We start from the raw sequence: 27,226 nt of genomic DNA on the forward strand, positions 1-27,226 counted from the left end.
CTGTGTATGTTGGGCAGTTCAAAGTTCAAACTAGCTTGAGCAAACAAGCAAATTCAACTGAGAACGAATGTAAATAATATATCAATTTTATACACTAAAAACAATAATATACACCAACCGGATCAAATTCTGGAATGCGTTTATCGACCATCTTGTCCAGGACAGCATAATTGTAAGCAACAATCAAGGCAGCCAAAGCATGCCAGAGCAGTGCATAGCTGTGCTAATACAGTGGCACATTGATTATTCATCTTTGAACAACACTGGATGCAGAGCATGCAACAGCATTGATTACATATCTGACCACAGCAATTTGAAGTTGCCTTCACAAGAATTTCGGCAACTTCAGGCAATTTTGGTTCTTGAGATCCTGGACGGATGTTTTCGGCAGTTGCAATCAGGTCACCAAAGCCAACTGTGAGGCTTTGAAGCAACATCTTTTTGGGCGCTCCGGAGTCCCCAATTTCGTGTGGATCACCTTTATACGGAACCTGTATTCAGAGAAGCCAACTTTAGGCTGCCTCAGCAATGTTTCAAGCGAAAAGATCCTAAGTGCATTCTTAAACAAAAAACAGTATGACTTAGTTGGACCTAGTGGCATTATTAAAGTAAACAATATAGCATACCTTCAGAGAACCAGAAGATTCTGAGGCTTGGTATATTTTATTTTTCTCAAGCAGGACCATACGGGTATACTCAGAGATATTGCAAGTCTGTATGCTCAATTTTGCAACCTGCCAATAACAAATCAATAGCATCAACAATGGTTTTTACCACTAGGAAATGTGGTGAGGTCAGGACAAGCGAAAAAGATCCAACACATTCCATATCAAGCAGTCCAGCTAACGTGGCCACTGAGCAATTTGGAAAAGATAGGTCCATCATAGCTATTCCATATCCCCACAGCAAGGATATGGTAATTACCATTATTCCCATTTCATAAATACAAAGTGGAAGTAAGGAGTAGTGGACCAGGGAAATCTATACCCACTTGAATGCGTGGGCAAAGCCCATTCTGCTACACCTGTGCCGGCTTAATTATTGCAAACATTCAAGTATAAGATGTAGTAGTATGGAACCTTGCTGTCCCACTTATTTTTGGAAAAAAGAACGTCAGAATACAATGAAACAAACCTTTTCCTCAAGCTGTTTATTTTCTGAAAGCCATGCCTGAGCTGTGAGTAAATCAATCTGCTGCCTTGCTAACACCTATTAGAGAAAAGGGAAACTATAAAATACTCCAGGTGTAAATCATTGGGGTATACAGGTAAACATTTAGATGTTAAGAGCAATGAAGCAAAATAAAAGCTAAAGAGAAGAATCCCAGGAGGAGATACACCATCTATGAAAAATGCAATTAGAATAAAAAGTGCAACCAGTAATTATAAACAACTGGGTGAAACAAGATATAGCATTAGCACAATATTCCAAATACAAAAATCTTAACCCACAAAAGAATTCTAAAGTTACATAGACATCTAAGTTCAAATACAACAGGTAAACTTTTTTGTTGATTAGAATATCCCAAAAGCATTGTGAAACCACCAGATACACCAAACGCCCCTCTCACCCCCCCCCCCCCCCCCCCTTCCCAGAGGAAAAAATAAAGAGAGTACAGCCTAACTGGATTGTAAAATTAAAAATTGGGAAAAAATTATTGAATAGTAGATGCCTTACTCTGTCAAGAAGTATATCCTTGGCCCTTTCTATCTTCAAGTCTGTAACATTGCTACTCAGATCTCCTAAGACACCTTTAGCTTTAAGAGTGTCAGGAAAACTACCTTGGTACCTCCCGCATATTGTCAACGGGCTTTCAGATGAAAGGTCAGGAATAAATGAAGAGTACACCTATCAGGGACATTGTAGAAGAAACTCAAGTCAAGTCAGTATTCAAAGACTGGAACAGGATGATCACTATCCAGGTGGAAAAAACATGAATGAAAGAAAACAACAGACAAGATAAGCACTGTAAGATGTTTGTTGTGATATTCAGGCAACTTCAACTGATGCTATATGTCACTATATATGATGATATCATATAACGAGGTCCCTTAAAATCACAAGAATAGATAGACAAATAGAAATAACTAAACAATTCGGAAATAAAACATAGAAAGGTAGGAGAGATAAGGAAAATAAGATATCATAGATGAACCTGGTACAGGAGTTCAGACAAACATACCTCTATTTGTTCGTGATCATCAAATGCATCAAAGGTTATATTTGCAAGAATGGTAGATAAACCTCTGCTAAATAATTTTTGCATCTGAACCTCAATTGAATCTGACAAGAAACAGAAAGAAAAAAAAGAGTAAGAATAATGGATATTAGGACCACAAACTTTCACATATCCTAACAGAAAAAGAATAGCTTTTACTTTTTTTCATAGATTACTTGATGAGCTTAGGTTTCAGAACTCAAGGTAGAATTTGGGAAATAGAAATAGGTTAAAGGACTTGTAAGGAGGCTGTCTAAGCAAGGAGAACCCGAAGAAGGCTCCTATTGTTTCTAAGAAAACCTGGATAAGAAAACACTCATAACCTTACAAAGAGCCTAAAGATTTGAGGAAAGGAACTACATGAAACTATATTAACTCAACTTAAGAGCACGAGAAAGATAAACTAAGTCACTGACCACCAAATTATGCTTTAAAGCAACATCATTAAACCATTCACAGCATATTTGCACAAAACTAAAACTTGACTTAGCCCAACACACAACCATTCAAGTTCCCATATTAACCATAGATCTAGTACAAATTCCAAATTCTAGCTTAGTTCCTACACCTTTCATAAACTTTCCCTTGATGCTGTGGGAAAAAGAACCAAAACAATGACATGCTGCTATTGTAGGCAAAAATGCTTAAAAAGATGGCTCTAAAGAAAGGCCCACAACCCCCCCCCCCCCCCCCCCCTTCCTTTAAAAGTAAAGAAAGCAAAATCAAAAGAATTCTATTAAAGGGTAGCAATCCATATTTAATGCACCAAAAATTTCCTCATATAACACAATTCTTTGGCTTGAGGTTCAAACATAACATACAGACCTAAATCAAAAGCAGCATCATATTGCCCCCGTCCAATCATAGCAAGCATGCGCAGGAAATAATGATTACAGAAAGAACCTGCAACATTTCCACACAACAAGTTAACTAGCCATCACTATTTACATAATCCTGAGTTCATGACTAGCCAGGTTTAGCATCCCTCACCAATGATAAGAAATAAATTCAATGGTATTAAAAGCAATCGAACAATATGCTAATAACTGAAAATAAATGGGGCTTAAACACCTAGAATTGTACCTATGCCAAAAGTATGTATACGTGGACATAATGATCCTCCATTTGTTAGACGCTTTTTTATCCAGTCACAAATGTTCCTCTCATCTTCAACAGCCCCATCAGTAACAAGAAAAATCATAGGAATTGAACCATGTGTGTTTGACAGCATCTCAGTTGCCTGACAGAAATAAGCAAAAGTTAATAACGTGCAATAGATCATGAGAAAAGAATACTATCTCAAATCATCTTGTCATGACAAAGTGAAAGCTTGCTGCTAGCCTTATTATATTTGTTAAATCAATACAGAAAACATGAGAAGTTTAACCAAAACAAAGGAAATGAGTACACACCTTTTCTAGTGGAATAAAAATATTTGTACCGCCTCCCTCACTATGTTTCGTGCTAATCCATTCACTGGCCCTTTCAATTGCTTCCTCGGAAGCCAACTCCATGGATGTTGAAAATAGAAAAGTCTCACTACTAAAAGCTATAATGTTAAACGAATCTTCAGGATTAAGCTTAGAAAGTGCTGCAGATATTGCATTCTTGGTACTCTCAAGTGGCCTCCCTTCCATGCTGTCACTTATATCAACAACAAATATGATCTCCTTTTTGAACACCTATCAAATTCAATAAGATGAGTATACATACCAAACAAAGAACCAAATTAGAAGAACTTTACAGGTTGAATAAATGCCAGACTAACCTTCCTACTCTGCTGACTCCCAGGAAAAAGATATACACAGAACATATCCCTTTGATCATAATCATATAAAGATGGTGACTGCAAAAGGACCCCTCCAAATATGTTACTGGCAGAAACCTATAAAAAAGTGTAGACAAGATGCAATTATAAGTATCCTGATCATAACAAATTGAGGTATTCCACATAAAAATATCAATTAATCTCTAGTTCAATTAAAACTTTAGTAATATTCATGTTGTATAAACTGTAATTTTATAGTTCTAAAGAAAAGATAGCGTGACAGTAAGATAAGTCTGATTCTTACACTATATGAGAAACTGAAGTCAGTATTGGACCATGTCAGAACTTCTACTTCATATAAGAAACCGAACTTCCCTGCACTGCGTCTTATTTCCTGCAAAATTTGAGGTGAAAAGAACAGTAAGTAGGATAAGACAAGGAACTAAGTAATTTCATTCATTAAGTCAAACAAAACAAGCATAATGGTCCTTAATCAAGATATGCACCTTCAAAGGATGACTAGTTGCCTTGCTCAAAATTCCAGTTGCAATAACAGAGTTCACATTCAACTGTATCTTTTCTTTTTTTGAGATTTTCTTTATAGCAGGAGTAACATATTCAGGAAAAGTAAAGGGCACAGTCAAGGAGAACTGGCCATCATTATATGACAATTTCTGAGACCAACGAAGCTTAATTGAAATATTAGTACCCCCATCGATCTGGAAAAATAAAACAAAAACATTTATTAGATACAATTGACTTAAGTATATCCAGTTAAATCATTATAACTTTAAGACATCGGTTTACCTGTGGTATTGTTAAAGTAAATATGTGAGGCTTCAAAAACCATCCATCTTCTGGAAGCGCTATTTTTTCAATACCCTTACTGTCTTCCACTCCAATCAGTTCAGTAGAATATGATTTTGTAGGAAGGTCAACCTCAACACCTAGAATTGAACCCTGTTAGCCAAATAATATATTATTGCTTGAGACCATTAATAATCACAATTCCAACAAATCAAACACATAATCAAGCTAACCAAACACTCGTTACTTTTCTCTTTTCAAAAGAGCACATCCCTTTTTAATGCCATCAAGACTTGAGATGATTAAAAAGACAACAAAATCATTTTTTCTTCAAAATGTCAACAAAAAGAACCCATTTTAGAGTTTTCTTAAGTTATTCTTGTCCCCCTTATAATTCTTAGTTAAAGTTTACAGCTTCATTGATGCAGTTTGATCGGAACTAATCTAATATTCTTTGTTTCGGTACAAGTCAAATAAAAACAAAAATTATATCACATGATTTTTCAGTTCTCAAATGATTAAAAGAAAAAAAACAAAAATTTTAGAATCAAATAGTAAATAAAACTTCTTGAGCTGAAGAGTGGAGAATTTTAAACTAAGATAAAGACTTCAAAAATAGTAAAAAATTCTTTACAAAAATAAGCTTTTTTCCAATTTTTTTTTATATATGAGTAAAATTTTGAGAACTAACCTGCGGGCCCGTAGGAACAGCAATGCGACAATCACAGGAACGGCTACCCATAACGCAATGGACTCTCCACGATCCGGAAACTTGAATAAAAGCGGTATCGGCGTAACAATCGACGTCGAGGTCCACCCCGTTCATCTGGAGAGGAATCAAAGCGGGTGGATCGCACCTGCCATGCACGTGAGGCTGGTAACTCGGAATATCCGGGTTGTCGACAATCCTCGGGTCGGATATAACCGCATAAACCATCGGCGCCGATGGCAAGTACCTATACGGTGACCTCTCCATAGGCGGTGGTGGCTTTGGCGGCCCCACCGCTCCCCTGTCTTTCCCTAAGTATATCCGTTTCGCTAGCTTTAGCCCGTCCTCCACCGCCTGAGCAAAATCCTCCGCCATTTGAAAAGTAAAAAACCGATAAAAAAAAGAGTCACTTTTTTAGTTCTTTTTTCTTCTTTTTGTAAGACAAGAAACAGATTATTTAGAGAATCAGACAAGGAGCAATTTTGGAGGGATGGGATTACTTCCGTGATCGGATTCTTGCAATTGGCGTCAGCACCTGCTTTTCGTTTCGGTCAATTAATCTCGGGTTTTTTAATTAAAAATTACTTTTTTATTTTTGGGATAGAGAGAGGGACGCGTATGTTTTTTTTTTAATAGTATAATGCATGCTGTAAATGTTTCGTTGCGTTAGGGTCGAAGAAGATGGGAGATTGCCCGATGGGTACGTGGTGGCACGTGATTGAATAACATGAAAGATTGCCGACGTGGAGGAATGATCGCCTGGTTCGTAGGCAATGGTGGGTTCGTTCCTTCAGTTAATGGACGTCTACCAGCAAGTGGGAAAGGAGATTTACGATGCTCCCGCGAAGCACAGAATAGTAAATCTCCAACGGTCAGTTGACCAACGGCTCTCTGGATCGGTTTACTGGCTATGTGAAGATGGGACCCAGGCGCTGCCGGCTCTTCCACGTGGCATTTGACAGTTAATTTTTGGAAAAGTCAGCAGATTTCGCTGACCTGAATGCAGTTAAAAACCTGGAAAAGGCGACTACAGTATAAGATAAATCCAAGCAAGGAAGAAAGAAATGTAATAAAAGCAATAAGAAAGCAGTTACCATGGATTTGGCATATTGGAATTCGGATATGTCCCAATCGTCAGTTAATAGATTACCCCTGATGATGTGACGATTGGCTTGAAGGCGAATCCAACTTCATCCACAACTTTTTTGCAATGGAAATGGAACCAAAAGCCATGATATTATTTGGACTTTTGCCAGAGTAATGATAAAGGTTTGTTTTCGGTCCGTCAAAGTACTCCAAATATGGAGTTAAAACTCAAGAAGATATGGGGTTATTTTCCTAACGGGAATTCTCATTTTTGGGTTCACATTGGAAATGGGGTGACCAGAGTATGTACATCAACAAACAAACAAAAAAAAAAGATTAAGCTAACTTTAATGAGGGCAGGTTGTCGGTTTGTCCTTTCTCTTTTATTCTTACGAAGTCTCATCCAAATCTCATAATACTAGCAGAAAAGCGACTTTCACTTTCCTATGGGGTCCATGCGGAACCCATAGCTGCGTGGGAGTAACTAGATTAATTAATGATGAAGACTTGGAAAGCCCATAGCTGTCTGGATGCCGCTGACATTGTTAGCGTCACGGGCAGTGGTCCAAACACGAAGCAGCCATTGAGAGTACAGGAGTAAGCAAGAAGCATATGTGCACGAAGAAAAAAACAATTAATCTCGACAAATTTTGGTGGTGACACGATCAAACAAACGCACTTCGGAAAATATAGGAAAAGAATGTATACCGTTTTATGAGGATTTGGTTGTACATTGCAAAGCGAATAAAATCTGTAATTTCATATATTCTTCCTGTTCACTCACCGCTTCTCCAATTCTTAACGCTACATTGTTCCCTGTATTACAAACTTTTCTTTTCTTTCTTTTTTCTTTTTCCTGCTGTTTTCCCTCCATTGTAAGCATTTTTTTTTCATAGGAGGCTGCAGAGATGGCCAGATTCAGGCCAACTTTTATTCCGGGTGCTTCCTCCAGCAATGTTCAGAGAGTGTAAGATCAAAATGTATGAAAAAACTATGGCCAACTAAGCTACAAAAAAGTCTAGAGACTAAATCTACAAATACAGTAACCACAAAAATATATGTGGCTCCATAACACAAGAATGAGCCCATGATTGACATAGTTGCGACATGGAATTCTTCTCCAAGATCATGATCAAGGCTGCCATCAAAAGTATACTCAACCAATGCTAGGCAGAGGCGCCACTTTTGCGTCTCAGAGCATGCTGCAAGAATTCTTCATTCAGCAACAACAACGTGTGACTAAATTTGTGCAAAGAGGATTTCGTTCCATGTGTCAGGAACACCAGGCAAACACCAATGCAAGCAGTCCTGGACTCCTGGAGAGGCTGTGATACTGAACCGGGATATGTGACCCTCATCTCTCACCTGAGACAAAGCTGTTACGTCTAGAAGCTCAACCCCTGTCCCCCTCACAGCGCTGGCAGCACTATAATCACTAGACTCTTCTTGTAATACTTCTTTACCTATGGACATAGGAGAAGTATTGTCACAGCTACCTCCTGTGTTCCAGTCCCCATTTACAAAGTGCCTAGGGGAGATGCTCCGATAGAAGGCTTTCAGATGAGGATGCTTTGGGAGCTGTGAGTTTATCCATTTAATAGTGCTGTGGATTGTGAAGTTCTTGGCACCTCCCATATCTGCTATCTTCCTGTTGTTGTTGGGAACACCCCCAACATACATGACCCATCTGTTGGCCTTAAGCTTCCCTCTATTCCAGTGGTGCCCGGTGTTTAGAACCAAGACATCAATTTTGTGGAGAAATTGGCGCAAAAATGCTGGAGGTCGATCAAGATGCATTGCATATTCAGTGTGTGGGTCTCTGACATTAAGAGGCTCCAAATCACAGAGGCTTGCAGACCAATAGTAAAGGACAGTAGTATTGGTGCTGGGAAATCGATACGCCCAACCATTAGGACGCTTACCACCAGGTGGTTTGACAAGGCCATACTCTTTGCCCACATCTTGGACATTTGGGCTATCCTTACCAGCTGTGATCATGCACATTAGAGACTGGAACTGCTGCCTACCCAGTGAATCTCCAACAAAAGCCAGAGTTTTGTCTTGCATCCTGGAAATGCATCAGAAGAATATGTAAATGGTCCCACAAATATTGATCATATTTGAACAAGTAAAAATAAGAAGACCACTCATATAAACTCTGACCAAAAAGAAAAACACAACTTCTGCAAGGAAAAGAGAGTGCATAGTTATTGAGGAGAAAGTCAAATGCCAAATCTATGAAAACCCAAGCCTTAGAACTTAAGAACAGTCAAAATGTCAGTTCTTCTGATTAAGGTGAAGTTGGAAGGACCAAGTGAAGAGCTATAATCATTTTCAAACAATATATGGGCTAACCAATTATTTAAAAAATATTCAAGGACAAGATATTAATACCGTTTAAAGAACTTTGACCCTTCAAATTCTTCCATTTCACAATCTTTTGGCTGCCATCTTAGCTTCTCAAAGGCAAAATCTTGACGCTGCATCAACCGGCAAGCCCACATTGGTGCTAGCCACTGTTTACAACCAAACCCAGAATATAAAGGCCGTCTATCATCTATAACCCATTTTCCTTTTGCATAATTACAGGCTGGAGAAGGATCAGATGAAATGAAAATCAATACTCATTAATATTATCACAAATGGAACTTACAGATCCAAAATCTACAGGTGTGAGAAAGAGAGAGCATTAACATCATAACCACACTTAGCTTGCACAACACCCACTACATCACTAGGAAAATGACTAAATAATGAAGTGCACAATAGAAATTGTTACAAGGAATAGATGATATTACATCCATGTAATAGCATGCAAAACAAATGTGTGAGGTTTGGAAGAGGTAGCAAAAGCAAAATAGCTGAGATTTCCAACATTTGCTTTAAAAACCTTGATCAACATAGATTGGTCAGACAAGGTCATATCAGTCACATTGACGAATGCATTTTCTCCCCAAGCATAATATATATAACAACAAAATACTATCAGCAGAATTTCTGCTCTGAAATTTCCATAAGTGAACTCCTACAGAAATTTGAATGTGCAAAAGATGAATAATTCTTATCATGCATAGATTCTACCTTGATTCTCCACTTTCTTGTCTTCTTGTTCTGAAGCTTTTTCTCCTAAAATTACATTGTTTGTTTCTTCTATCTGTGTTGAACTTGATCCACTTTTAACAACACCAGTTTTCTCTCTTTTTGGACTGTATTTGTGTTTTTCTGTTTCTTCTTCTGTGCCACCATAACAAATTACAAAGGTCAATTCCCAAAATACCATGACCTCTAAGAGTAAAATGAAGAAATAGGCTGCAGCAAGATCCTAATAATATTCATGGTAAAACAAGTGTACTTGAGAGACAAAACCATTCAGCATAGTAATAACATTAGAACTCAAGAAAACAGAATAGAAAATCTTGCTCTAATAATCACTGATGACTTCACAATCAGACAGATAGGAAGCAGGGAAACAAGGGATCTCCCATGCCAATGAAAATGCTTCATCTAACCAGCCAAATGCTCATAAAAATCAGAGAGATCTATGAAAGAGAAAGAGTATTGAGATTGGAAGCTGGATACGTCAGCTTGAGGCCAAAATATTAAACCATGAGGCAATGAAAGTATAGGTAATGCTCACAAAAACAGGATTTACCATTAAAGTATTCTAAAACATTAGCCACTGCAATATTCACAAATTTGATCTCTATTCTTGAGACAGACAGAAAAGTAGCTTGCCTTTCTTCTGAATAGGAAATGTTTCAAATTCTGAAGAACTTTCGGCGGTATCAGTAGAAGGCATTTTATCCACATGATGTTCCTCTTCGTTATTTATGACTTCCCTCTGTATCGATGTGGAAATATCTTCTCTCACATGGCTTTTGTGTTCTGCACCAGATATTATGAGAGGAAGGAAAGCTCTCGTGAGCATGTAAGTAGCAGTACTCTTATCCAGACATGCTTTCTACATTTCTAAATTCAAATGCTTGTCAAATATCTCTATTTTCTAGAAGGTTTAAAAAGCCATGTCCAGAATAAAAAACAAATATCATTATTACTTGGCAATTGGCATTAACAGCAGTAACAGATGCTGATAATTATATTGTCTTCCAGTATGCCAAACAATGTTGTAATCCTATGCAGAAAGTTACTAGGCCAGACAATGCACTTTTGATAACCCCAACTAACTGACTCCTTTGACATTAAAATGTACATGTATAGCATTAACCAGGAATATTAACAGAATGCAGAAGATAAAAGTAGCATGGGAAAGGAAAACATGACATATGAATATAACTTCATATTAGGCCTAGTTGTGTAAGCCTATGAACCAAGACACAGCCAAAATATGAATAGAAGAAAAATGCTTTAGTTACCACAATAACCAGAGTGAAAAACTGATATATAGCACAGTGAAGAAATAAGATAGCTTCACGCAAACCTGGAGAGAGCTGCAATAACTGATTTTTAGATGGTAGTGAGGAAGTAAGTACTGGACTTCTGTCCCATGTCCAAACAAGAATGGTTGCACAGACAAGAACAATGAGAATGAGAGACAGTTCTTTACCCCTCCATCTTAATCTGTAGGGGCCTCCTTTCATCCTACATAAACATGAAAAGTAAGGTTGTCAAAATTTCACTAAAGGCAGAAAACAATTAGCACAGGGAGAGAGAGCAGAGAGGCTCAAAACTCAAGGAAATTAAAAGAAACAAAATTTCAGGTCGATTTGCAGCTCTCTCTTTGAGCAAATTAAAAATATAGCTACCAAGAATTAAGGTTGAAAGAAAAAAATGCAGTTCCTGCATCCAAAACAACTAACCATGACGCAATTATTAGAAAAGCTATTTCAGAAACTCTTTGCTTACTTTATGCTGATTTACTTAACAAAAGTTATATGCCAGAGATCCTATTTCTGCAAATTTATGCAGCCATCTATTACAACTGCTAAATCCGCGGAGTGAGCATGAAATTCACAAAAGGATAAGCTTAATCAAGTTATGAACATAAATGTTTGACTTCAGAGCACCCGAAACATGCTAAACCCATTGTTAGGGGATAGAAGACTCCCTTATCTAAGCCATTCAATGACAAACATTCGAAAACCATACGATCAAACTTACACACAACAGAGATTCCCACGCCATCTGCATAGAAATTCCAAATAGCTAAGCCAAACAAGCTTGATTCCATCGCATGCTTGGAAGCCAACAGATCCTATTCTAACTCACAACCAACATTACTAAACAGGAGCAGCACAGTTCTAAACATAATGTTAAATTTTACGCTAGAATCAAATTTCAACAATTAAATTATCATAACCAAAATTAACCACGGATTTCCTTATTTTCTAATCGTAATGCTAAGTTTTAAAATCAATTTTCCTCGTGAACTCAAAGCGAAATTAACAATCTTCGCGCACATCAGATCAAATGAATGAAAATGAAAGAACATTTAAAGGCAACAATATAATTGAAAACGAAAACAGGCAACGTCATTGAAGTCACAGTCAGCTAAACAAAAACACGAGAAAACGAAATTAAACATGAACAAAATTGCAATCTACGATTGAGTATGAACGATTCTGATCCAAACGCAGAAAAAAATCCAACGGTTCTGATCTATAGTTAAATTTGAAAATGTTTATGGAAAATTGAATTGAAAAGCTTTGATTAGAGAGAGAAGTACCTGAAGCGCATGAATATCTGAAAGAAACGAATGTTTTTAGTTTTTCTTTTTATTATTTTTATTGTGATGAAAGAAGAAGAAACACAAAGAAATTGAAAAATAAAATAAAAAGGTTAGTGGGGGAGTAAAATAAGTAAATAAAAAAAATAAAAAAGTAGAGGGAAAAAAGGTGGTTTGTGGGACATGGGACGTGTCGGCATTAAGGTTGTGATTGATATTTAACTGGAGTGTGATTATTGTTGAGGATACGATTACCAGAAATTGTTAAAGAAGATAATTTTATAGTATTTAGTAGAATGTAAAAAAATAATAATTGTACAGAAAGTAATTATATTGTAATGTTTGATTTAAAAATATTTTATTAAGAATATAAAATAAATTGATAAAATTATTTTTATTTATGAAAATATAAAATTAAATAATTTACATTCTTTTTTAATGTAAATATTTTATTTTTTTAATTTATTTTTAAAAATTTATAAATAATAGCATAATAAAAATAATATAATATTTGAATATTAATTATTTAAATATTGAAAGATATATAATTATTAAATATTTATTTTTAATAAATTAGTTAAATTTTAAAAAATAATTAAATTATTTTAAATTATTTTATAAACATATTAATTAATTAATTAAGTTGTCACACAATTCACCGCTTTCTTTCTTTCATTTTTTTCTCTTATTTCTTCCAGTGGGCTCTTCTTCTTTTTATTTTCATTTTTGTCTCCATCCTTGCTGCTTTATGGTGATAAGCTCTTCGTCTCATTGTAAAGTAATTACATCTAATTAAATTACAGGGAATCATAACAAACACAGCCTATATGGCATTGACCAATGTAAGACATGGAGACCATACGGAGAAGGGAGCTTTGCGAATATTGTGGAAATTTAAATTATTAAGTATTTTTTTGGATAATTTGTTTTTTCCATATTTAGTGTAAAAAAAATTGTGAGGTCAGGGGGAAAAGTAACGAAATTGTATGAGCAAGTTGACAATAAAAATTAGTACTAAATCCTTTTCCAATGATGAAGCTAATTGTAGGATTAGTTACAATAAAACAATGTTGATTTCGCAATTTATAATGTAATCATTTTCTTTTTAAAGAATGATGTAATCAAGTATCTATAAAAGTGTAGAAAACATCAATGACATTGGCCTTCTCAAATTCTCAATAACCAATAATTCTTTAAAAGATTAAAGAAGTATTTAAAAAAAATTATATTTAAAAGCACCTAAGACTTTTAATCATTTAAGTTATTAAAATAATATTTAAAATTTAAAAAGTATTCAAAGTTTCAATAATTTGTATATAATACTTCATTAATTTGAATTGTGAAAATCACATAAAATTATTAATATATTTAAAATAGATATAATATTTAAAAAATCATTAAACTATTTGATTTTTAAAAAATATGTTTTATTACATTCAATAAAGTCTTTATTCTTTTATTTTAAACTTAATAAACTCTTATCTATAATAGTTGAGAGTAACAATGTTAATCAAAACGGGGTATTTATCATTTGATGTACATGACACTTGACATATCAAGATGAATGATAAACTAATATGTAGATGTGGTATGATGGCATTATTACTTAGTATTTTCACTTTTTATATTAATGATATGATAGTATCACGTTGATATAAAATAACAATTGACATTTTAATTAATGACGATTAGTTAACTATTAGTCAAAATAAAAGTATAAGAGTTTAATTGAATGCAATAATGTAAGAGTTTATTTGAATTTTTTAAATAATTTAGAGGCTTTTCAAAACATTATACCTTTGAAATAATATATATAAAATTTGAATGACTTTAAATTACTAAAATCACATGAAAGTTTTTGAAAATATACTTGAAATAGTATTTAATAAGAGTTTATTTACAAATTTTAAATAGTTTAGATCTTTTTCAAAACATTATACTTTTGAAATATTATCTAAAATTTTAATGACTTTAAATTAACAAAATCACATGAAATTTTTTGAAAATGTACTTAAAATAATATTTAAAAGGTTAAAGTACTTAAGACTTGTATGTGTATTTCAATAATAATATAATGTTCAAATAAGCTCTTAAACTATTTAAATAATTTTTTATTATTTTATTGTCATTATTTAAAATGTCAATTGTCATTTTACATTCATATAGCACAGACATAACATTAATATAATATTAATATGAATAATAAAAATATCACATGATCATATTATCATATCGTATTAATATATCATGTCATATCAATATCAATTATGATATGTTAGCATGTAAATTAGCGTCACATTTTATACAATGACAAATAGTATTTTGATTAAGTAAATTATTAGTAATGAAGGTTTATTTAACTCAAAATAAAAATATAAGAACTTATTTTGTTCAAAAATAAAAATATAAAAATCTGATTAAACATAATAAAAATATAAAAACTTATTTTAAATTTTAATTTAATAATTTTTTTAAATATCATACTTATGAGTAACTTTAATTTATTAAAATCACATAAAAAGTTATTTGAAAATTATTTAAAAAGACGAAATAAGGATCAAGAATTTCATATATTGTATGCAATGTTTCATTTACTTATTACTAAAAATTACATTAAAAGGTATCAAAAAAGTATTTAAAAAGGTTAAATAATAGAAATTATTCTACTCAACCAGTTTTATAAAATCGCCAAAATTATATCTAGTCACGAGTTCAAAAAATGTCAATTAATTATGAGTCTAGTAACATTTTAAAGTGATGTGTACCACGTGACATCTTATTTAAGTAAAAATTATAAATACAATAAAAAAGGTATTTGTACACAACAAAAATTTGTAACCATCACCATAATAAAACCTCATAACCATCAACATTATAGTTATTATTTAATTCAAAACACAATAAACTTTTAATGGTTACAAACTCATAACTGTTAACACAAAAAAACCCAATAGTAACTATTTCATTTAAACTAAAATAAAATCTATTATAATCATAACAGACTAGTAATTGTCAATACAATATTGTTTCAATAAAAAATACAATAAAATCTATAGTTTTTATCGTTTAATTCAAAACACAATAAAACTTCTAATAATTATTATATTAAATTTCATTTCAATACAATAAATTACTTTGAATTGAACCATTCTTCAACTTCGTATCAGCACTGCCAACAACGTACAGTCCCACCTAATTGCTGACCGCGTGCATTCCTAAAAATGAAAAGAAATATCCATGAAAATGACCAAAATTGTGTCGAAAATATATGAATAATATGTTAATTATTATTTATTAAGATTTTACCAACAAGTGGCTTAAGATATTTTGTAAAATTGTTATATTATGTAATATTTTCTTATAATATATTAAAAATCATCATATTAATTATCAATTATGGTATGTAATTAAAAAATATAACTATAAATACTATTTTAAGTAATCGTAAAATGTATTTCTAAAACACTAATGTAATGACTGATCCAATAGTTTTTTTTTATTTAAATCACGTGATTTTCAAAAGTTTAAATTTAAATTGCTAATAGTGGTGGACTTGAATTGTTATATAAATTTTAATAATCATATTTACATCAAATATGAGATGTTGAGTATCGCAACTAATTAGTAAAACCCTATTTATTTTTATGCTTCAGTTTTTATCTAATTTTAATATTTTTTAAAAGAGAGGTCTCAATAGAAAAGGTTCACAAGAGCAGGTGCTTTTTGCGCAAATAATACGTAACCAAGGGACCAAAAGTTAATTATCAAATTTGTGGCGGCTCATTCCACGCTCCACTATCCATGCCTCACGCCCTATGTGTCACTCGCGTGGCGCAGCCGCAAGGAACGAAAACACAGTAACTGCAGCCAGCTCAAAAGGCGGAGCCCCATTCCATTCATTTCATAAACCTCAGAAATATCTTGCTTTCTCAAAAACCCAATCGATGGCGCCCGATTCTAAGTCGAGTGACGGGCTCGTAGTTGACAACACTCTCCAGTCTATCTGCTACAAATGCGGCTCGCTCCAGCTGCTCGACCAGGTCTAGTTTTTATTCTTAATAAAGCCGAAGATCTTTGAAGTTTGATTATCTCGATACTATATTATTAGGAATTTTCTAGTTGTTGGTTTTTGTTCTGTTTATTTAAATGTGATTGGTTGTTGAACAGAGAAAACTTCCTCTGCAAACTGTGTACTTAGATATTCAAGATGCAACAGATGGATGGTAATGAGTAGTTCTGTCTTCTTGTGAAGTGTGTTTTCACTTTTTGATTTGCATTGAAATGTGCAAGTCAACTTGAATAACTTCTTTGATGATTTCAGGAACGCAATTCGGGATATGGTGGTTCGAGGAGCGCCTGCTATTGCCATTGCGGCAGCGCTTTCCCTGGCGGTAGAAGTTGCCAACTTAAAGGACTTTAACGGGACATGTGAAGATGCTGCTTCTTTCCTTGAAATGAAATTGGAATATCTTGTCTCAAGGTTTTTATCTATTCATTTATTTTCCTTAATATTTCTGGTCATGGCAGCTGCTATTATCTGGGACTTTAGCATTCTTTTTGTATGTACTAAAAATTGCAGTACTCTGTATTTTGCCAGGGGTATTTTAGACCGAAATTAACTGTATTTTCTTGCCTTTTTTTGAAGTGTAGCTGATTACATGATTGTCTTTTATTTCCTTTTCAGTCGACCAACAGCGGTGAATCTTTCAGATGCTGCTACAAAACTTAGAAAAATTATTTCAAAGGCTGCTACTACTGCTACAGTGCCCGGGAATGTTTTCCAGGTGGGTATTCATATGGTTATTCTTCAAACAATTTGTAGTTGACTTGTATGAATGTGGCTCTTCCTTAAAGTTTGCTGACATGCATAATGTCTCAAGCTCACAGTAACCTTCTTTTATTTCTCATATTTTATTTTAATTCTTAGCTCATTCTCTCTGGATATTGAAGCATGTCTTGTTTGTCCTCCCTATATGTTGCTTTGGTGTCAATCTTTATAGGCTTACATAGAAGCTGCTGAAGTTATGCTTGAGGATGATGTTGCTTCAAATAAAGCCATTGGGTCTTCTGGAGCAAGTTTTCTCCAGCACCAACAGAAAAATTCAAAGAGATTTTCTGTTTTGACCCACTGCAACACTGGCAGGTCTGTTAGTCTTTCTACCTGCTATTATTTTTGTTGTAGTAACAGTAACATCAGCAAGAAAGAGTTTGAGTTCATTCTTGGTCTAATTGCATATAATACTATTATAATAGTCATTTACTCTGTCTTGCAGTCTTGCAACAGCTGGATATGGTACTGCGCTTGGTGTAATCCGTGCACTTCATGCTGAAGGAGTGTTGGAAAGAGCATATTGCACAGAAACACGTCCATTCAATCAGGTAATCTTTCTGTTGAAGTTATTTGAGTATTTAAGTAGTTGTCTCAAACTTGGTCCAACTAACCAACATAAGGACATCTATGGTACTGGAATTCAGTGAACTAGTTGTATGAAAAATGGCTGAGTGTTAAATCTTCCAAAAAAAAAAAATGGCTGAGTGTTGATTCCTTCTACATACTTACGTACCTGTTTAGCTTTTATGCTATATGCTATTTGTGGTTGGGATGATGGCTTTGTTAAACCTGAATAGGTCATCGAGCTTCTTGACGTTAGCCATTGATTTATTTACTTCTAGCTTTTATTTATAAACTATGTTTTTAGTTGTATATATGATTCTGACTACAGGGATCCAGACTCACAGCTTTCGAGCTGGTGCATGAAAAGATACCTGCTACTCTAATAGCAGATTCTGCTGCAGCTGCTTTAATGAAAGAAGGCCGTGTGAGTGCTGTTATTGTTGGAGCAGATCGTGTGGCAGCAAATGGTACTCCACGGCTGTTACTGATGCATTTCCCTTTAATGCTTTATATGAAGTAAATTTAACTAATGTCATGTCATTCATTGAATCGCAGGTGATACTGCTAATAAGATTGGAACCTATAGCCTTGCCATATGTGCAATGTATCATCACATTCCGTTTTATGTTGCTGCACCACTTACTTCCATTGATTTATCTCTCTCTTCTGGACAAGAAATTATCATCGAGGAAAGATCTGCAAAGGAGTTATTGCACACACGGGGAGGACTGGGAGAGCAAGTTGCTGCATCTGGGATCTCTGTCTGGAACCCAGCTTTTGATGTTACCCCTGCCAATCTAATAGCTGGTATCATAACAGAAAAGGTCTCTCTCTCTCTCTCTTTTGGTGTGTGTGCATAGAAATACACATCACACCCGTGCATATGAATCTATTTGTTTTTGTGCCGTATTCTACTAGCTTTAGCAGGTGTGAAAGCCATCAACCTAAGGTGAAAACTGAAGAGAAGGATCTATCCATCTTATTAGTAGTTTTGTCAAATAAATGATTCATTATTAGAGAGGATACTAAAAATTATTTCATCCTGTATGTAATTTTCAATTTTCCAATGGATTTACATCTGTCATTAATGAGAAAATTTTGATGTACCCGGAAAAAAGAAATAAAAAATGATAAAATACGCAGTTGTACTACATTCTGATGATTACTTTTTATTTGAGCAGGGTGTCATTACAAAGAATACTGATGCTTTTGACATTAAGAATTTCATAGAGAAGGCAACGGGCAAGTCTACTGTGTGAAGAAGGTATCTCCAGGTGGAAAAGATTCCAGCCTCAAAAAATGGAGGTTATTGATATGTAAGTGAAAATGTGAGCCGACTGAGCCTTATGTCATAAGACTTGTGGGAATCATTTCTGCTTTTTTGATGCCAAATTGTTGTACTACTGACTTTCTGAGGTTGTAAAAGTACAATAATATAATTAAATAAAGCAACATCACGGAGTTGGTTGGGCTTTGATGGCAAACTCAGCCCTTTTGGCAATACCTCTTTTTGGGTTTAAGATGCAGGAGCAGCAATGCTTTCAGGTTATCTCGATATACATGGTGGACAATGTTCTTACGTATACACAAGTACATAACCAATGCATCTGTGCATACGCCATATTACCTCCAAAAAAGCGGCAATGCACAGATTAAGCACCCGAATCCAAACCTGAGCCAAGCTAACATTCTTGACAAGACAGCAAGAATTTAAAGCCATACTTAACTAAATAGACCTTAAATATTTGGGAACGGTTTTGTATCAAAATTGTAGCATCAAGAAAGAAAAATTGTCTCATCCAATAGTTAATTTACTGATCATTAAATTATAAATCCCTTCCTACCAAAAGCACCGTATACAGAATTTTGCAACAACTTGAAATTCAGGGTTTGATTTGAAACAGGCATTAAACCACGAGGTTCCAAACGTATTTTTCCCAAGAAAATAATAATAGAAAAACCCCAAACCCTATCTTTGTTTTCTCGATTTGGCCCAAAACCTATCCTATAAAGCAAGCGCACCTTTTTGGCATAACCTGCCCGAAACGAAGCGTTGTGGGAGGGGAGAAAAAACCAACAAAAAATAAGTAAAAAAGAAAGGGTATTTTGGACAAGTCACTCAGTTTTCTTCCTCCGCGAGTTAGCTCGTGGGAGTCATAAAGCGCTTTGCATCTGGTGTCTTGGAGAGAAAGCTCTCTCTTCTCTACATCAAATCTCTGCATTCGAAACACCTAAAAAACTAATTCCAAAAAACAAGAAAAAATGAGCAGAGGAAGTGGAGGCGGCTACGATCGCCACATCACCATCTTCTCTCCCGAAGGTCGTCTCTTCCAAGTCGGTATGTATATTCACTCTCCCACCTCTCCCTTTTTCATTTTTTGTTCCTAAAGAATTATTATTATTTATTTCACTCAATTTTGATTTTTGAATGATATGAGCAGAGTATGCGTTTAAGGCAGTGAAAGCAGCTGGGATTACATCGATTGGTGTTCGAGGAAAAGACTCCGTCTGCGTTGTTACACAGAAGAAAGTTCCCGTCCGTGCTCTTCTTTAACTTACTTTATTCATCTGGGTGTCTTTTCTTTCTTTCATTTCTTTTTTTTTTTTGGGTATTGACAATTGATTTAAGGGTTTTGCTCGATTTGGGTATTTAATATTTGAATAATGCGATGCAGGACAAGCTTTTGGATCAGACTAGTGTCACTCACCTTTTTCCTATTACCAAGTTCCTTGGATTGTTGGCTACTGGCATGACAGGTTACTTTTTGTTCAATAAACCCTTTTTTATATTTTTCTTTGATGTTATATATTCGAATTATGAAGATTTTGCCGTGTTCGCCAGTGAACTAGGGTTTCAAGGATATTAAGTTTTCTGGGTTATGATAATGTACCTCATTTCACACTTGTAATCAGTCAAAAACTAGGGTTTTAAGGATACTACCAATTTTGAGTTATGATAATTTACCTCATTTCACACTTATAATCAGTCAAAATCAGGGTTGAAAAAATGCCTAATCTGCATGCTAGGGTATACAAGTGCTGGAAATATCGGATAAAACAGAATGGTTTTCTTTATAATTTTGTTCTTATTGATGCTGACATTCAGCATAGTAACCGTCATTCTTCGTTACCAAATCACAAATTATGCTTATTAACAAATATCAAGAAAGCTCCAAAAGAGAAGTGAAAAGATGAAAAGAAACTTTATGTTTGGCTGCTTTAATTACTTGTCTAACTTTAGCATAGAGCTTGAATTTGGTTAACTTGATTTCATTAGATTAAAGCTGGAAGTTTGATCCAATTTACTGTTATGAAAATACTTTATGAGGGATGCTTTGATAAGATTGGTATGTCACTCTTCAGCTGATGCAAGGACCTTGGTCCAGCAAGCAAGGAATGAAGCAGCCGAGTTTCGGTTCAGATATGGATATGAGTTGCCTGTGGATGTTTTGGCCAAATGGTATGGTTTTTTATATCTTATTCAGTGGAACTTCATGTTTAGTTGGATTCATTTGATGGCTGTTAATTGTGTATCTATAGAGCTCATGTGGATAATGTTTGAACAAGTTTAGAGACTTCAAGGGACTAGTCATTTGGATGTAATCTAGGTGTAAGTTTATGCACTTGTTAGTTTGCCACTAGGAATTGGAAAAGTTAGATGACCCAGATTTTTTACTGCTCTTCCTAAAATCAAGATCAGAGTCAATGTTTTCTTTATTTTCTAGTTCACGGATATAATCTTGGTTCAAAATTAATAAATCCAATTGACCACATTTTATGTTACTATTATTTTCATTGATTTTTCTTCGATATTTGGGATTCTTGTGCATTTTGATGATTATATAACTAATTTAGCATGACATGCTTTATTGATTTAGGATTGCAGACAAATCACAGGTTTATACTCAACATGCATATATGAGACCTCTTGGAGTTGGTAAGTCTATAATTCTTCAAAATGTTACAAATATAATTTTCTTTTTAGTTATTTGTATTTGTATTCTCATAGTAGATTTAGATTTTTTATTTTGTTAAGACATTCATGCATACATATGCTACTGTATGTTTCGACTAATTGTCACTAATATTACCCTATTCTCCCATTAATGTCTTTCCTATCTTTTTTATTTTTTCTTTTTGTGTAGTTGCTATGGTTTTGGGTATTGATGAAGAGAAGGGACCCCAACTCTACAAGTGTGATCCAGCTGGCCATTTTTACGGTCACAAGGTAGTTTGCAAATTAATTGTTATTGCTCATTGCGCTGAAGATTCTTGATTCTGGTTTCTAAATACCTGGTTCTGCAAGCCATATATTATTATTATAGTTATGATACATCTCTGGTTTTTTTCTAATAGTTCTCTTTGACCATATTATTTACAAAACCTTTATTTACATTATGGGTTTAAAAATACAATTGCTGGTGATTTTTCCTTTTGTTTACAATGTGCTTATGATCATGAAAAACCACTATAATTACCAGGAATTTCAGAAGGTGGCTCACCCAAAGAAAAAGTTGTGAGAATGGGAAAAAAATGATCCAATAATTTCCAGTACCTGCTACCAACCATATATTATGACTCCTTGCTACCACAAAGCAATGCCATATTTTTTTATTTATTTTGGATTAGTAAATGAATAGCATATGTAAATTTTAATTATATTAACTATTTCGTTTTCTTTATCCATCCCTTTAGGAATGAAAGTAGCTTGTTTGTTCTCTGATCAGTATTGGTGCAATGAACATGGATTCAAAATTCTTTTGACCAATTTTAGGTTAAGCATTTTGTTTCTGGAATGAATTTTGACATAATATGCTGCAGGCAACCAGTGCTGGATCTAAAGAACAAGAGGCAATTAACTTCTTGGAAAAGAAGATGAAGAATGACCCTGCTTTTACTTATGAGGAAACAGTGCAGGTATATATATCTGCATTTCATTATGCATGGTAAAGAATATTGCTAAAGACTACATGTTTGACGTGAGTTAAAATAATCACCTTTGTCTAATGTTTATGCAGACTGCTATTTCTGCTCTGCAATCTGTTCTTCAAGAGGATTTCAAGGCCACTGAGATAGAGGTATAATACATCAGCTGATCTCCTTAGTTGTTGGTGATTATAGCATTTAGATATCTTGCCGTTGTGAGTTTGCTTCTTCTAAATGTTTGAATGGATTAAATATTTTTGGTGCTCCTGCCATATATAATAGCTTTTCCCTAAAGACAAGCTGTAGATAATCTGTGATATCCTGTGTTAGTTTCCAGAGGCTGCATATAGTGTATCCTCACTCTAATCTTATTGGTTCTGTTTCTCTTAATATAATCACAGAGATATATTCCCAATCATGGCAAGAGCTGAAATTATTGTTGTTTTCCCTCGCTTCCAAATGTAATTGACATTAATCTTTTGATGTTTGGCAGGTGGGAGTGGTGAAAGCTGATAATCCAGTTTTCAGAGCGTTGTCAACTGCAGAAATAGATGAACATTTGACAGCTATTAGTGAGCGTGACTAGTGAGCATGGACTAACAATAGCTGCTGCAGAACCTTTCTGTTATCATTTGAAACAACAAGCGTGCTTTAGTTGATCATCAAGTTTGAGAGAGATGGGAGAGGGTTTTAGCTTCAAATTATGTTGTCTCCTATTACTGCATAAGACTTTAAATTGAATTCTTGTTATTTCTGGGATTGAGTTTCTCCAAGATGAATCAAAATGTTACGGGATAGTTGTTTGAAGAAACTATGTCAGCAGCGACTATTTACATTAAAATTGTCCAAAAATGTTGCATGTCTGCGAATTACTATTTAAATTATCATCAGGTAACTCTACAAGGGCATGCACCCAAATCTTATTTGACATTTGGAACGGTTGCTTTGATTTTGGAGGAGGCTGAAAGGTGAATTCCCAATGTTTCTAGCTCTGCCATAATCTTGCTGGTAGAACGAGCATTTGCTGCTGTAGCATACTGCCTATTTCTGTCGTAGCCAACCTGTAGTCATCAATTTTTTTCAAAAAAAATTTTAATGCGCACTCAAGTAATTGAAATTTTATTTGGTTCAGTCAAACATGGAAACTTGTATTTTCATCAACTTAAGTTGCGAAAATTGATGTAATTACTTCAATTTAATAGTAAATGACATAAAATTAACAATATAACTGATTCTATTATTGAATCAATTGAACGACTTAAAAATATACGTAGTTGTTGGTTAATTCGATTACGCTTTGATTCTCCGTCAATCTTAAGCAAATTCCACTTAGACCTGAATGTCCTGGCTGACCTTTTTTTTTTCCCTTTGCATCCCCTTTATTACCGTACATCATTTCAGTGGCAATTTTCCGATGAAGTCGGCGCTGAGACTACCCAAGTATAGATGGTCTTCAAACTCCACAGCCGATGTCACAAAGGATATAACTAATCCATTGGGATCATCAAACCTCTTGTTTATGTTGCCATCAGCATCCACATTGATGACTGTTGCCCTTTTGCTTGCCCCATTTACTAGCTTGGTCAGTCTCGGAAAATTTGCTATAACATGTTTCAAAGCCTTGGAGGTGTGCACGAACTCCATTCCCTCAGAATTCATCTGCAGCAAATTATGGAAATTATTTAGGTCCAGGTAGTCTCATGCGGTTTTACCTGATCAAACATGTTCCTGGTTTTTTTTATTTTGCATGAGTTAAAATACCCGGATTAAGGCGATCCAGAAAGAACCATCCGGGGCCAGGTTAATGTTATCAGGTCCAGCGGGAAGGTTGTCAATGAAAATCTCTGTTTGTCCTTTTGTCTCACCCTTCAACCAGTATTTCAGGCACCTGAATCTGCCCCACCAGAAGAACATATAGAGGATGGGGGGCCAGCAATTAGGTCGCAAAATGAGGTTAGACAGACATCAACACATCAAATCCGACCCTCTTTCACTGTCAGCGAATTATTATATGAATCTCATAGCATGACAATGGCTAGACTAAATTACCTCCACGTTTCACACACCACGAGATAATCTTCATCTTTTGAGAGTGCGACACCGTTGGCAAAGCACAAACCATCTAGCACCATCGACGTCTCCCCCGTTGATGGGTCATACTTTAGCAGCTGCCCATGAGGTTTTGCCTCCAGCACGTCAAGATACCAGTCGTTGAGATTAAATTTGGTGCTTCCTACACTGAAATACAAACTGCCATCTGATGCTTCAATCACATCATCTGCAAACCTAGTAAAAATTCAACAACATTTATGAAAAAGATCAGTGGTGGTAATTACACGTCTTCTTCTTTTTGTCATTAGTTGAAAAGGATTAGTATTCTTGTCCTGTAGCAGCTTCCAGATTTACTTGCATGTGTTTAATGGGCAGAGAGAATCACAGCGATCCATCGTTTTGGATGAACCTTGGTGGCAGAGTGTCTAAATGCACCGCCTCCAGTCGTTGTTAACGTTTCCTGAAAATACCGTTGTTTGTCCTATAATATGTTTATTGGGCCATTAATAATGATGGTCAAGTGGCCTGGTGGTGGCCGGTTGGTCTTGTTTTTCCTCTCACGACAACAAACAGGTTGCAGTTTTTCTCTTTGTTCTATGGATATACCCAAACAGAAAAGAACAACAGAGAAAGAAACAAATTCGGATTAAAACGTTTATAAAAAGAAGAGCAAAAACAGAAAACAAGAATTAGATAGCAACAGTTACGTATCTATCTCTTTAGTATCACATGCCACCAAACCATGAGGCATCAACTGTAGTTATCGGGTCCCAACAGCAAGAGAAATAAAGATTCCCTTGCGGTAGCTCCTTCTTAAACGCCTAAAAGGACTGAGGAGTGGTCTTCCTTTCACAAGGAAGCTGCCACACCTCCCTCTCGGCGGTACGCGCCGAGCACTCTTTGTCGCATCAGAAGAGTAAACAAATCTTGCACATGGCTCATTTTAAGTGATGATGCCTTAACAGAGACGTCTCTTTCTGACCTTAACTGACGTCGCATTCTGTCTTTTCGCATGAACAAGATTGAATACACGAAATCTCAATTAAACTACTTAAAAAACTGGTTATTAGCTTCTTCTTGATCATTTCTTTTTTCTTAATTAAGTTATTATTGCTTATTAATTGAAGGGTATTGCCTATAATACGTGCTCATCACGTTTTTTAGTTCTAGGTATGTCTATAGCCCTCCATCATGTTGGATTGGAAGAGAAACAAAAATGAGGAAGCTTGAGGAACTGTGCCTAGAAGTAACAATTAGCTGATTTGAAATATTGTTACCTGATTTGGGATCCAGCGAAGTGTGATGCAAGAACTGTTATACCGTCTTCTGTAATCTTAAGCAAGCCCTGAGGAAAAATGGTAGTTTGGAGAGTTCAAGCTGTAAATTAATCATGCATGGCTGTATGGCATGGCAGGGCAAGTGGGTTCCTTTACCTTGTCGCAATCACAGACAATAAGGCCACCTCCTTTTGCTGCTGTGATTCCAAGCAAAGTTTCGCTATGCAGTCTCTTCCAGTTCTCCCAGGAGCCATTGCTATGCAATCTTCTGATCCAGCCGTCTCTTGTTGCTGTGTACAACACACCATGTTCACCCACAACAACGTCCTCCGGGCCTTTCAACAATCCTTCTCCAAGTTTAGTCACCCTCTACAAAAAGAAACAAACCAAGTAAAGAACCTGGGGCTTGGCCTTCGCCTTCCCTTAGGAGGTGGATTTCCCGAGCTCTTGTATTTCTCTTTCCCATTCAAAAATATGTATAAAAAGAGAGCTGTATTTTTTACCTGCAACTGGTTGTTCGGTGGAGAAACAGAAGAAGAAGATGCCGGTGGCAGTTCAAGTAAGTCTGGAGATATCGGTGAGAAGAAGATGATTTGAAGTGCCGTGGCTATCAGCAAACCCAAGCAACACGCCCAGCAAATTTGCAGGAGAATCCTGAGAGCCATTAAGTTGGAAAATGCTGCTTCAGAAAGGTTGTTTGGTTGGGAGAAAAACCAATCTGATAAGAGATAATGTGATTGTGAATGGCTGTAAATGCTATACTTTGAATTTTCAACCGGATTACTAAGGAAAGAAGTCGGAAGAGAGTATGGGACTTGCACTTGGCTCCAATCAATCAAAGATCAAGCTTCAAAATCATAACAAACGACATTGCATTAAATGTCAGCAGTATGTCGGCCAAAGAATAGAAAAATGTCTGCAGCATTGGGAGAAGATAAGCGGCATCACAATCATGGAATAAATGCACCCAAAAAAGAAAAAAAAACCTTTGAATTCCAACAAATAACTCAAGCAAAATATTCAATTTGTTTTTTTTAAATGAGCAATTTGAGCTTCATTGATAAGAAAACTTTATACGAAATCTGCATTGTTCGAGTCTTTTTTCCCTTTTTAACTTGTAAATCAGCAAAACATGTCAGCTTATATGAGAATTTTATAAAGGACTATTACTTTTTTAATATTTTTTTTTATAATTCAAAGAAAAAATTTAAAATTTATTTTTTAAATAAAAAATTATGAATCCATCAATAAATCGAATACTCATGTATTTATTTCTTTTATTGTTGTTATATGAGTATATTTCCC

General features: G+C 35.0%; 5 protein-coding genes across 6 annotated transcripts; 2 read left to right on the top strand and 3 right to left on the bottom strand.

Moving 5' to 3' along the window:
• Window positions 59–6,113, bottom strand: LOC18588259 (inter alpha-trypsin inhibitor, heavy chain 4). Its single transcript, XM_007012548.2, has 13 exons — window positions 5,485–6,113; window positions 4,794–4,946; window positions 4,493–4,705; window positions 4,291–4,380; window positions 3,987–4,103; window positions 3,631–3,900; window positions 3,302–3,458; window positions 3,044–3,121; window positions 2,183–2,283; window positions 1,678–1,848; window positions 1,135–1,209; window positions 627–734; window positions 59–491 (listed from the first exon to the last, which is right to left on the bottom strand). Exons 1-13 carry the CDS (start codon window positions 5,875–5,877, stop codon window positions 141–143), a joined length of 2,277 nt encoding a protein of 758 aa, XP_007012610.2. The 5' UTR covers window positions 5,878–6,113; the 3' UTR covers window positions 59–140.
• LOC18588260 (protein trichome birefringence-like 16) lies at window positions 7,277–12,360 on the bottom strand. 2 transcript variants are annotated; one of them, XM_018127596.1, is made up of 6 exons: window positions 12,272–12,360; window positions 11,027–11,187; window positions 10,324–10,473; window positions 9,670–9,822; window positions 8,983–9,178; window positions 7,277–8,656 (listed from the first exon to the last, which is right to left on the bottom strand). In XM_018127596.1, the coding sequence occupies exons 1-6, from the start codon at window positions 12,280–12,282 to the stop codon at window positions 7,828–7,830; spliced, it is 1,500 nt and encodes a 499-aa protein (XP_017983085.1). In that variant the 5' UTR covers window positions 12,283–12,360; the 3' UTR covers window positions 7,277–7,827. The 2 variants fall into 2 exon arrangements, with proteins under 2 accessions (XP_017983085.1, XP_017983086.1); XM_018127597.1 differs by lacking the exon at window positions 12,272–12,360 and adding an exon at window positions 11,707–12,226.
• Window positions 16,061–19,169, top strand: LOC18588261 (methylthioribose-1-phosphate isomerase). Its single transcript, XM_007012551.2, has 9 exons — window positions 16,061–16,311; window positions 16,439–16,494; window positions 16,593–16,751; window positions 16,956–17,055; window positions 17,272–17,414; window positions 17,545–17,650; window positions 17,995–18,133; window positions 18,222–18,490; window positions 18,848–19,169. Exons 1-9 carry the CDS (start codon window positions 16,087–16,089, stop codon window positions 18,923–18,925), a joined length of 1,275 nt encoding a protein of 424 aa, XP_007012613.2. The 5' UTR covers window positions 16,061–16,086; the 3' UTR covers window positions 18,926–19,169.
• On the top strand, window positions 19,785–23,522 carry LOC18588262 (proteasome subunit alpha type-6). The gene is made up of 9 exons (XM_007012553.2): window positions 19,785–20,004; window positions 20,108–20,202; window positions 20,342–20,423; window positions 21,030–21,126; window positions 21,545–21,603; window positions 21,812–21,894; window positions 22,488–22,583; window positions 22,685–22,744; window positions 23,086–23,522. The coding sequence occupies exons 1-9, from the start codon at window positions 19,929–19,931 to the stop codon at window positions 23,176–23,178; spliced, it is 741 nt and encodes a 246-aa protein (XP_007012615.1). The 5' UTR covers window positions 19,785–19,928; the 3' UTR covers window positions 23,179–23,522.
• LOC18588263 (protein STRICTOSIDINE SYNTHASE-LIKE 4) lies at window positions 23,755–26,921 on the bottom strand. The gene is made up of 6 exons (XM_018127382.1): window positions 26,425–26,921; window positions 26,078–26,290; window positions 25,922–25,989; window positions 24,642–24,878; window positions 24,354–24,486; window positions 23,755–24,251 (listed from the first exon to the last, which is right to left on the bottom strand). The coding sequence occupies exons 1-6, from the start codon at window positions 26,584–26,586 to the stop codon at window positions 23,985–23,987; spliced, it is 1,080 nt and encodes a 359-aa protein (XP_017982871.1). The 5' UTR covers window positions 26,587–26,921; the 3' UTR covers window positions 23,755–23,984.

This window comes from Theobroma cacao, chromosome 9, assembly GCF_000208745.1.
Source record: "Theobroma cacao cultivar B97-61/B2 chromosome 9, Criollo_cocoa_genome_V2, whole genome shotgun sequence".
NCBI classification, from domain to species: Eukaryota; Viridiplantae; Streptophyta; class Magnoliopsida; order Malvales; family Malvaceae; genus Theobroma; species Theobroma cacao.